Below are 12404 nucleotides of genomic sequence, written 5' to 3'. Positions count from 1 at the left end.
CCATGACCCTCGGGGCTGACCCCAGGGCCCTACCCTGACCCGGAAAAGTACACAGGTGGCCGGAAGCTCTCGACACACTCAAGTCAGGAATGGTACCCTGAGAACCCAGGAGCGTGGCCACCCGGGGGCACTGGTTTTCAACTGGGTGGCTTCCTTCAACCTGGGGCTGGCAGTTCCTGCTGTCTGTGTCTCCCGCAGCAGCAGCGCGGGGCAGACCCAGGCTCACACACTTTCATCTGTGCTTCCTGGGGGGACCCAGGGACCCCTTCTACCAGTTCAAAAGTTCCCACCCCTGCACCAATACAAAGCCACCTCAATAGCCAACACAGCACCCACCTACAGTCAACTCTGGACCCTGCTTAGGGTCTGGAGGCTGCTGAACCCACACAGTGAGCCCCATGTCCCACTGAGAACAGCTGATGGCCGACAGCACCAAGTTGCAAGTGACTCCTGGGCCAGCGCTCACAGCCCAGCCCTGTTCACTTGGTGCCATCTCCAGGGCCCGTGGAGAATCTACCTCAGGCTGGGGTGGCCGGGACAGCTACCCCCTGCCTCCCACATCCCTGCAGCACCGGGGGACTCCATGCCCGCCTGGGAATGCAGCCGTGGGGGCACACACCTTCCTCTCAGCCAGCAGCTGTGCTATGCATCCTACTAAGAGAATGGCCAACATCGTTCTCCATCAAACACCAGCATATAAAACAAGGAAGAGAGGGGAAGGGAGGTTTGCTCCATTTGACGGGAGCTTGTAAGACCCAGAGCCTCCTCAGACCAACCATCTCCTTGCACCACCTCTGAGGAACACCAGGGTTCCACCGGGCATAGTTTGAGAAACACACGCTTAGTCATCGAACCAGGCAGCCCAACCAACCAGACCAGGTCCGGCGGCCCAGAACAGCCCCGCTCCCCACCCCCTATCATCACGCCGCCCCTCAGCCTCCTACCTGGAGGCCGCGATCTCCGCCTTCTGCTTGGCGATGGTGGCTGCCCGCTCGGCCGCCTCCACGGCCCGGTCCACCTTCTCGCGGATCTTGCTGGCGCGCAGCGGGATGAGGTTCTTGCGCTTGCCGCTCACGAGGATGTTCTGCTTGTACTTGCCCTCCTCCTTCGTGCCGTCAGGGAAGGTCATGCAGCCGTAGCCATGCCGCCGGTTGCCCGCCCACTCGCCCTCGTACTTGAGCCCATCCGAGCGCTGGCTCACGCCGAAGCCCGAGCGCTTGTCGCTCTTCCACTCCCCCACGTAGGTCTCGGTGGTGGTGGCGTCGATGTCGTCCTCGATGGCCGACAGCTCGGCCTCGCCCTCGCCCAGGCTGATGGTGGAGTGGATGTCGCTGGCCGTGGAGCTGACCGAGCTCATGCCAGCCTCGCTGCGGAAGGAGCTCTGCTTGCTGCGCTGGCTGGCCAGGCTGCTCTTGGACTCCGACTTGCGCAGCTTCAGCCCGCTCAGCAGCGAGCGCCGGAACAGCCCTTTCTTCTTGCTCTTGAGGATCTCGGAGTCGCTGTGCGCCACCAGCACGAAGCCCCCGCGGGACACGGCGGGGCTGCCGGCCACGGCGGGGGAGGCGTCGGGGTGAAGCGCCGCGCCATTGGTGTGCTCGCTGCGCAGGGAGTTGATGGAGGTCCTCAGGGGCGAGCGGATGACCGCCGCCATGCCGTAGGGGACACTCTGCCGCACGCCGTAGCCCTGGCGCATGCCGCCGACCCACTGGCCCTGGTAGGTCCCTGCGGAGACAAAGGAGAGGGTGAGGCTCGCGGGCGGGAGGGGTGAGGCGGCCTCCACGGTTCGCCCCGTCCTGGGGCAACTCGGCCAGGTTCACAGCGAGGCAGTCAGCCCCCAGGTGGTTTGACGATTGCTATCACGGGTGGTCATTTCTTTGTGTGCTGCCTAAAGTATACCATTCTTTTTTTAAATTTATTTTTTTATTAAAGAATAATTGCTTAACAGAATTTTGCTGTTTTCTGTCAAAATGCAACATGAATCACCCATAGGTATACATATATCCCCTCTCTTTTGAAACTCCCTCTCATCTCCCTCCCCATCCTACTCCTTGAGGTTGATACAGAGCCCCGTTTGAATTTCCTGAGCCTTACAGCAACTTCCCCGTTGGCTATCTATTTTACATATGGTAGTATAAGTTTCCTTGTTACTCCCCGGTGGTCCCCCTGTTTCTTGAAGCTGAATTCTGCTCCCTTAGGGCTCAGGGAGGGGGAGAGAGGAGTTGGATGCAGTCAGGAGTGAACAGCAGAGCTCCTCAGGCACATGGGCACAAGGGGGTGGGAGAGACGAAGAAGCACTCCCCAGGTGAGCAGCTCCACACTGGCCTCATGGGGCTCATGAGTGACAGATATAAGCACACAGAGCCAGGCTACAGACTGGGTACTGACGACACTGGGAGGTAGTGAGTTCTCCATTGCTGGAGGCATCCAAGAAGAGTTGGGAAGACCGGACCTGATGTCTCCAAAAGAATCCAAAGTGGAGACGTAGACACTCGTACCTGCACGAGCCCAGCAGCACTACTCACAAAAGCCAGAGAAAATGTGGTCCATCCAACAATGAAACATTGTTCATGCAGCCTCAAGAGGAAGGCCATCCTGCCATTTGCCACAACATGGATGAACCCTGAGGACACCATGTTCGGTGAAATAAACATGTCACAAGGGACACTCGCTATTTGATTCCTCTCACAGGAGATATCCAGGAGTCAAACCAGACAGCCTGAAAGTAGATGGTGGGGCCGGGGCTGGGGCAGGGAACGGGCAATTACTGCTTATTGGTACAGAGTTACTGTTTGGGGGGACGGTAGTCCTGAAAACAGGCAGAGGTGATGGCTGTGTGACACTGTAAGAGTGATTGACGCCACTGAACTGTGCACTTAGAAATGGTTCAAGTGGCGAGCTTTATGTTATCTATATATCTCACCACACTCAAGCTAAAACATCACAGCACTGGGCTCATATTCTTGCTCTGCTTATTGGCTGTGTGACTCTTTTACAGGCCGGGTCTCCATTTTTCCTGCATTAGGTAGTTATGCAAATTAAATGGCATTCCTCACACAGCAGGGCAGGGCGCTCCATCGTCTTCCGTCCTCCCACCCCCCCTCAATACCAACAGCTTTTCCTCCCTTGGGCCACAGCTGCCCTTGCTGGGGCAGAGAGCCTGGACCTGCACCCTGGGTTGTGAGAGGGACGCTGGACTAGCCTTTCAGTCCTGGATGGCTCCTCCCCTCCTGGGTGGGTGGCTGTGGGAAGCTGGCCCTTTAAGGCCAGACCCTTCCACCACACAGCGGCCTTCCTGTGGCCAGTTCAAGCTGGGAGCCAGCAGCTGTTGCAGGGATCTCTGGCTCCCAGCTTCCTGCCACTTCCACTTGTGGGTTGAGGACAGATAAAACACAGGACCCCGAGTTAAATCTGAATTCCACATGGACAAGTGGGACATAGGCTAGAAACGATCAGACTGATGATCTGAAATTCAGGGTTAACTAAATGTCCCATGTGTTTATTTGCTGAATCCAACCGCCCCCGCTGGGGTCTCCCAACATGTCACCCCAGGTTTCTCTGGCAGGCCCCCACAAAGCTGAGGATGCCCTTGCATGAAGAGACTCAGCCCACCTCCCCACCAACACCCCTGCACCCCCTCAAGGCAGGCTGAGCATATAGCTGAGGACACACGGGGGCTCCACACGCAGCCTCGTGGAGGTCGTGGGTATGGGGGTAGAGGGAGGACTCAGAGGGGGGCAGACACGGAATCGAGTTCCCAGCTCCACTCTCTCTGCATTTGTGACCTTGGGAATGTCTGCTTTAAGTTCCCATGCCTCAGTTTCCTCACCTGTAAAACAGGGAAGGTGGCTGTGTGGATTAAATGTGGTAATCCACGTAAAGTGCGGAAAGGTTGTTAATGCTCAGTAATCACCAACAGTTGTCCATCATCGTCATTAAAACCTTAGGGATACGTAAAACTGAATCCCTTAGCTATACACTTGAAACTGTCATAACACTGTAAATCAACTATACTCCAATATAAAACAGAAAGTTTACAAAATGAAAGAAAATTCGGTTAAGGAAGAAACCCTTAGGGATAAACAGCACTTTACCTGGCAGGTGAGGAAACTGAGGCTCAAAGAGCGACAGGATTCAACCCCAGGGTTTGCGTCCTCCCCCTGCCAGGGCTCTGCACGCAGTGAGGTCCTGCCTACCCTCGTCCAGAGGGCACCAGGCTGGAAGCCACACCTGGCATCCTGTGAGGTGTGGGCCACTTCCATCCCTGAGAAAAAGATTGCCCACACCCCCTCCCTCAGATAAAAGGGTAATAACAGGGAGGCGTCGGGAAGTGGGCCTCCCTGTGCCGATCTTGGAGTCTGAACGACGTCCCCACAGGCTGGAGGGCATTGTTCCACCTTCCAGACGTGGACGCGGAGTCCATCACATACACGGAGGCAAAGGCAAGCTGCAGCTTGCTCTGAGCATTGGCGCAGGCAAAGCAAGGGTCCCAGGTGGGGATTCGAGCCTCCCTCCCACTCTGAGCTCCCGGGTCCTGCTGCCCTGGCCTTCCACAGGCCACGCAGCCCTGCAGAGGTGAGTCTCTTTTCACATCAGCGAAAAAGCTGCTCGGCATACTATGCCTGAATTCCATGATTCCAGAGGTCCCTGGACAGGAGAGCTGCGGCTGGAGAGGGTCAGAGATGTGTGCAGAAGGTGTGCCCAGACAGGAGCGAATGCTGAAGAGAAGGCTCCGCACAGCCAGCCTCCGCTTTAAAATACACAGCCTCAACGGACAGTCCAGGGAGATAGCAGGTTGTTGGTCCCCAGGGGCTGGGGGAGGGAGGACGAGAATGACGGCTATCGGGGTCAGGGTTTCCTTTTGGGGTGATCAAGACAGTCTGGAATTAGATGGTAATAACTGGTAGCAGAAAAATGAACAGAAGCAGTGAGAAATGGGCTTCCCAGGTTGTGCTAGGGGTAAAAAACCCTCCTGCCAATGCAGGAGACGTAAGAGATGTTGGTTCGATCCCTGGGTTGGGAAGATCCCCTGGAGGAGGACATGGCAACTCACTCCAGTATTCTGGCCTAGAGAATCCCATGGACAGAGGAGGCTGGCGGGCTACCGTCCACGGGGTCGCAGAGTTAGACACGACTGAAGCAACTTTGCATGCACAGTGAGAAACATATCAAGACAGAAGATGAACTGATCATATTCTAGGTGATTTAAGCAGAATGAGGGCATCGGGGCTTTGAAACAAATGCCTGTGGTTGCTGGGGCCCTGCTGGGCCAGCCTACCCAGCGGTGCTGGAGCCTGGGGCTTGGGCACCGGGACTCAGGAGCCCCGAGTTCAGAGCTGGGGCTTTCTACTTACCCCAGACCTGGGGTCCTCACTCCACCTCTCAGATCTCCCAATTCATCTGTGACATGGGGGTGACGACCATAACCATCCTCTAGACACATGGAGCCGTGGGTGTGGCCTCCTGCACACGGTGTGACGCGGGCAGTTGAGCCTTCCTTGCTCAGGGCGTGCAGTTTTATTGTATTTGCACTTTTGATTTCTGAATTTACAGCTGATATCAGTAAGAAAAATGAATTTTGATATTACAGAAATACACTCCTGATCAGCTCTGCTGTGACCTGCTGGGATAACTGGGCCCAGCTTCGGGGCTGGTCCAGATCAGGAGAAAGAAGACAGGCCTTCAGCCAGGAGCCAGCTTCTCCCAAAGTGGGGGCTCTGGGCTGGCCCCCGCTGGGCCAGGTCCTTTCTTCCCCTCCCATCTCCCTTTCTTGTTTGGGGCCAGTAGAGGACAGGTTGAAATCAAACCTCTGGTTCCCCATGGCTGTTTCATTGAATCTGGTTGGTTCTTAAAAGAGACTAAGTCCACCGTTTTGTTTTATATGCCAAGCAGCTTGCATGTGGACAGAAGCCAGCCCAGTGCAGAGAGAAGACCGCGTGTGGCCCCGCAGGGGCGCCCTTGCGATGCTGCAGGGTCAGCCTGGGTGGCGCAGACCCCAGGGCAGGGCAACTTCCTGTCTGCACTCTGTACCCCGACCCGGGGCCCCGCAAGCCCTGTGTCTGCCCCTCACAGGGAGACACCCAAATGCAGATGAATCATCCAGGGGGCACCTGGGGGTGGGGGGGCAGGTAACCTCAGGGGGGTAGGGTGGCACGCAGGTGACCCACTCAGGGACTCTGCACATTGCAATGAAGATGAGGGATGACCCCTGTCACCCAGAACTCAGAACTAGAGCTCAGTGGACCTCAGGTAAGGAAACAAACCTCCCAAACGCGGCCTGTGAGATGCCAACTGGAGCGACCCAGGCCTGCAGAGAAGAGCCAGTGAGGTATGAACACCAGTAGGTCTCAGGCTTGCGGGGCTGTCCAACATCCCTGAGCTCCTAGCCACAGCCCCTGCATTCCTGACGAGCCTTCCGGGAAGGCCAACACTGTGCTCAGGGACCCACTCGAGGGCCACTGTGACCGTCGCTCTGGGCACACCATGGACACTGGCGCCGTCTGGTTCTGGACACCACCGGGTCCAAATTAAAAAGCTGGCTCTGCTCCACGGAGCTCAGCCAGCGGAGATCCAGGCCTCACCCCCGCTGCCAGCCTCTTGGGTGCTGCGCACAGTCTGCTCTTGCTGACTTATTCAGGCCTCCCCAGAGCCCTAGCGTCTCTCACACGCTTTTATCTTCTTACTGTGGAAACCCCTCCCCAGACTCATCCACTGAAGTCCTTCCAATGCGTTCATCACAGACACAACATGTTCAACTGTCAATGTTGTGTTAGTTTCAGGGACCAGTCTGGGGACAAGACAGGTCAGTCCAGCCAGATGCTGCATCCTCCAAGAGCAAGCCCTGGGCGGGACAGGGACTGTTCTTCCTGGGAAGGGCATGGAGCCCACAGCAGACAGGGTGGGGGTAGTGGGGGTGCTCAGGCCAGGGCCCCACCCTGGAAGGATGCTCACCCATGGCACCTGACGGTGAGGGGGCAGGAAAGAGCCTCACCTAGGGTAAAACTGGAGAGAATCATGGGAAATGCAGGGTGTGGACACCAAATGTTAAATCCTCATAGAGATGAGATGCTGCACCTTCAAAATGAGAATCAAATGCAATTTTCAAAAAAAGGAAAAGAAAATCAGAGAAAAAGAGCTCCTGGAAATTGAAAGTGGAATGGCCAAAATAAAAATTTTGATGTGAGTTGGATGATAAAGCCAAGGAAATGTTTCTGAAACTAGAACAAAAAGAGGTAGGCAAAGTAGTGAGAGATAGAAGAAATTTAGAGCCATCCATGAGTCATGTGGAAGGCTTCAAATCTATATACTAGGAGCTCCAGAAAGCAAGGAAGGAAACTTACCAAAGATGCAAACTGGGAAAGTGCCCCAGAACTGAAGGATGTGAGCATCCAGGCTGAAAGGGCTCAAGACGCCCTGCACGACCAAGCAGAGAGGCACAGCCCAAGCCCAGTGAAACTTCAGAACCTCGGTGAGCAAAGCAAGACCCCGAGCGCTTCCAGAGAAGAAAAAGAGACTTCACGCGAAGGGCTGAGAGCACGGCATGAGACCCTTCTGCAGCAACACCGAGACCAAGACTTCGGCGGGAATTTCTCTCACTCAAATTCGGATCAAAAATGATTTTCAATCTAAAACTACATATACAACCAATTGACCAACTAATTAAGCCACAACAACTATCTTCCACGCATCCTTTCTCAGGAAGCTACTGCAGGATGTACTCCACCGAGACGAGGAAGCAAACCACAGAAGAGGGAGGACACAGGGGAGCCAACAAACATGAGGGGAAACGATTCTATATATGCTCACAAAAATACCACGGGTTTCAGGGTCCAATTATACTGATTTTTCTTGCAAAGGTAAAAGCTACAGTGGTTGAATCCCCAGATGCAGAACTGCAGATACTGTGGAACTGCATACCCTGAGGTTGACTATCAATTATACATAAATTTTCAAATTCGTGGAGGGTTGGAGCCCCTTATCCTGACACTGTCCAAGGGTCAATTGAACATAACTTATAGCAAGCAATGAGAGAAAATATACAAATATGAAATGCATGTATACTGTATATATGTAGAGAATTTGGTGTATTTGTTCAGGCAAAAAGCTGTATTGGAGTAGCATTTTACTGAGCATTTGGAAGGTGGGGAAAGAAATGACCAGCATAGTGGTGAGCATTCCCACCTGTCATGTGGGAGACAGGGGTTCGATTCCCTGACAGGGGAACCAGAGCTTCCCTGGTAGCTCAGCTGGTAAAGAATCCGTCTGTAATACAGCAGACCCTGATTCGATTCCTGGGTCAGGAAGATCCCTTGGAAAAGAGATAGGCTACCCATTCCAGTATTCTTGAGTTTCCCTAGTGGCTTAGGTGGTAAAGAATCTACCTGCAGTGTGGGAGACCTGGGTTCAATCCCTGGGTTGGGAAGATCCGCTGGAGAAAGGAATGGCTACCCCAATATTCTGGCCTGGAGAATTCCAAGGACAGAGGAGTCTGGCGGGCTACAGTCAATGGGGTCTCAAAGAATTGGACACAACTGAGCGACTTTCATTTCATACATTTGAAAAATGAGGCAGTTACTAACTTATGCTGCACAGGAGAAGTACTTGAGTGTATATAGAATCAATACATTGCTGGCCCCAGTAATAAGTAACGCTTAATAGTCTTGTAATAATGACAACTCACAACGAATTTAACAGAAGAATTGTAACCATGCTGAAACAGTTAAAGAAGGGAAGAGGAAGGTGGTTCTAAAAGACTGAGAACCTTTTGTTTAAGTCTGCCTCAGTTATACACATAAATATACATAGGCTATGCTGGTTCTTTGTTGCTGTGCGTAGACTTTCTCTAGTTGTGGTGTGTGGCTTCTGATTGCGGGGGCTTCTCTTGTTGGAGAGCATGGGCTCTAGGGCAAGTAGACTTCAGCAGTTGCAGCACACAGGCTCAGCAGTTGTGCCCCTAGGCACGTGGAATCTTAGTTCCTGGATCAGGGATAGAACCTATGACTCCGGCATTGGCAGGTGGATTCTTAACCACTGGACCACCAGGCAAGTCCCAAGACTAAGAATCTTCACCTAAGAGTCCCATGCTGAGTCTGAGGAAGTCAGTGCGTGCGTGTTCAGTTGCTCAGTTGTGTCTGATTTCTTTGTGACCTAATGGACTGTAGCCCTTAGGAAGTCAGAACCTAACAGCTAAAAGAGACGATGAGCCAAGGAAGCAGTCAGCACACAGATGTAGAAACTCGGAGGTGGGTCTCTGAAGACACGACTGCAGGAGTTTAAAGCCGTAGTTCTGGGGAGCGGTAGGGGTTGGGATCCCGCTGATTTTGTTCTAAGCGCTATTCTTTGTAGCACCCACTGACATCTTAAACTATGGGCACATCAGCGTGACAAAGATTAAATTTGTCAAGGGGGATGAGACTTTCACGAGAAAATTCTCACAATAGTGGTCTTATGCCTGTTTCCCCAGCTGTAGAAACTAAGCCTCGGGATTTGTGTCTCGTGGGGGCCCAAAGGTGAACCTGGATATCAAGCTAAAGCCCTGCTCCTCACAGAGGCCGCTGACCTGGAGGATGCCCAGCCCTAGTATTTAGCAGGTGGGTAGAGGAAGTCAGAGAGGAAGCCCAGGGGGCAGGTCGGCGGAGGTCTTGGAGGGATGGAGGGGATAAAACTCCCTGAGAAGGCATCAGATATGTCAGATGAGAGGCAGGAAAGGTCAGTGACCTCAGAGGCCATGAGCATCGGGTGCAGGTGACTGCCATTCCCACGCTGAGAACAGGACACCAGCCAGGAAGCCACCCAAGGCTGGGAGGGGCTGGGAGCAAAAGCAGAGCCCGTGGAGACCAGCAATTATGGGCCCTCGTGCTGCCCAGAGGGGAGGGCCTTGGGCCAGGGAGCCACCCAGGTAGGCCCACCTCCACGGTGGGGGGCAGGGTCCCCAAAGGCTGGGGGAGGACCAGGCTCAGAGCCAGCCTCAGAAAGCATTCTAGGTCGTGCCCGCCCGCCCGACTTCACACCAGCATTGCTCCTTCCGTACCACTCATCTTTTACTATCTCCTTATCCACTCATCCTGGGAAGCTTTAGTTTAGTTTTCTTTTTTAAGATGAATAAACGCTCTATTTATCTGTTACCAGATATTTCTTACAAATTAAAATAGAAAAAGCTTAAAAAAAGATTAAAACGTCAAGAGGGGATGAGAGAGGATGGATGGCATCACCGACTTGATGGACATGAGTTTGAGCAAGCTCTGGGGGTTGGTGACGGACAGGGAGGCCTGATGTGCTGCAGTGCAGGGAGTTGCAAAAAGTCAGACACAACTGAGCGACTGAACTGAACTATAAAGTCTACAGAAAAGCGAGTGCGAGTACAGACACACATGAGTGTGGCGCATGTCTTACAGCCAGTGAGCCAATACTGACACATCTCACCCCTGGCGTGGCCCGTCCCTGGATTCTGGATAAATGCAACAAGCATCCGCCATTACCGGGACATGCAGGGTGTCTCCTTGCCCTAAAAGCCCTCTGCACTCAGCCTGCTCACCCTCCCTCCCCCAGCGCCTGGCCACCACTCAGTTTATACAGTCTCCACAGTGCTGCCTTTCCAGAAAGTCGTGGGGTTGGACTCAGTATGAAGCCTTTTCAGACTGGCTTCTTTCACGTTGCAACACACACTTCAGACCTCTGCGCCTTTTGTGGGCCTGAACCATACTGTGTCCTCCACTCCAACTCAAGAGTACCTTTGTTGCTTAAGTTTTGGTGATTATGAATAAATGGAAGGTCTTTTCCACATCAGAAAAACAAAGAGATGGGTCTAACCTCAGATGAACGAACGCTGTTAAGTGAAAGTCGGCTCAGTCGTGTCCGACTCTTTGTGATCGCATGGACCATACAGTCCACGGAATTCTCCAGGCCAGAATACTGGAGCGGGTAGCCTTCCCTTCTCCAGGGGATCTTCCCACCCCAGGGATCGAACCCAGGTCTCCCACATTGCAGGGGGCTTCTTCACAGCTGAGCCCTGTCAAGTCAGGGTTCTACTGAACTCCCCTGCACTGGCTGCCTTCTCAGCTGGAGGCACCAAGAAAACACTCCAGGGCACTCGGGTCGGGAACCACAGCCATAGCGTTCGGGGACACCATCCGCTGACATCCGCTGAGCTCTCACCATCTACGGAGGGCCAGGACCTGCCGTCACAGCAGGGAGCTCAGAGTGGTGGGGTGACTTGTCCGAGGCCACACAGCAGGCAGGGGTGAAGATCTGAACCTCCCTCCTCTGCTGTCCCCAGAGCTGGAAGGGGCTGTGGGGATGAGGGGCCGGCCCAACCGTCAGCTGACGCATGCACCTCTGGGGCGAGCCTAAGGAGCGGCTGGTCTGTAGACCCCAGTCAGCGGTCCCTTCCCTGAGCTTGGTTCCCTCTGGGCTGCACTACCTGGGGAAAGCCCCTCTGCTTGCCTGTCAGTCACCCTGACCTCCCTGCAGAGTGCTCACAGTGGGCCCCAGGGAGCTGCAAGGGAGACACTGCCCATTTTACAGACAGAAAAACTGAGGCATGATGAGGTTAAGGCTCTTGCCCAGAGTCCTGATGGAAGTGGCTCAGCTTAGGACCCCTGCCACATGTTCTGGGTTCTCAGGCCTGCAACCTTTCTCCACTGCCCAACGGAAAACTCTGAGGGGTCTGCATCAAAGTACACAGCCTCCAGCTCCCACCACACCAGGGCCCCTGGCCCAGCGGTCCTCACTCAGGGTGGGAGGATGACTCACCCCATAGGAGGTCCCTTTAGCATGCAGCTCTGCGCCTGGCACTAAGGGGCTGGCCCCGGGAGGCGGGAGGAACCCAGGCTTCGCTCAGAGGCGGCGGCTGCTGCTTCTGACCCAGTCATATCAAGGGCAGCCTCCTCTCTAGAGTCAACGTTTTCAAGGCACAGGCTGGGGAGATCTGGGCATCCCTCCCATAGCTTCCAAGCTTCAGCTGTACCTCCTCTCGGGCCTCAGTGAGCAGGGACCACCCCTGCCCACCTCTCCTGCCCCTCGCCCTGGGCCTGAACAGGGGAGACGGGAATAGAAGGCAGGGTTCCCAAGCCCGCCACCCAGGAAGCCTCCTTCTGGGCCTGTGCCTCCCTCTCTGGTCACCCAGGGGATATCGTGATTCACTTGCAGAATCACGGCAGGGCTGGCCTCTTAGAAGTGAGCGGGTTACAGAAGCAATTGTGAGGTGTGGCAGCGTGGGCCACTGGGCAGGAGTGGGAGGAGGAAGCAAGGGAGCCCCCTCCTCGGGGAGGCCCTTCACCAGAGTGGCTGGAAGTCAGGCAGGTCTGAGCACAGGTCCTGGAAGGATGACCTGACCTGAGCCTCTATCTGCAAAATGGGGGTAAAATTATTTCCGCTCGGGCTAAAGAAAGAGGGGAGGAGCGAGGAGC

General features: G+C 54.5%; 1 protein-coding gene across 1 annotated transcript in view; it reads right to left on the bottom strand.

Moving 5' to 3' along the window:
* JPH3 (junctophilin 3) overlaps window positions 1–12404 on the bottom strand; it is a 79586-nt gene that overhangs the window by 47475 nt on the left and 19707 nt on the right. The window contains exon 2 of the mRNA XM_018061830.1: window positions 945–1722. Coding sequence (XP_017917319.1) covers window positions 945–1722 — 778 coding nt within the window. The remainder of the gene's footprint in view (window positions 1–944; window positions 1723–12404) is intronic.

The sequence above is a fragment of the Capra hircus genome, chromosome 18 (genome assembly GCF_001704415.2).
Source record: "Capra hircus breed San Clemente chromosome 18, ASM170441v1, whole genome shotgun sequence".
NCBI classification, from domain to species: Eukaryota; Metazoa; Chordata; class Mammalia; order Artiodactyla; family Bovidae; genus Capra; species Capra hircus.
Note: the sequence above shows the minus strand (reverse complement) of the source record. Positions and strands in the feature narration are given on the sequence as shown.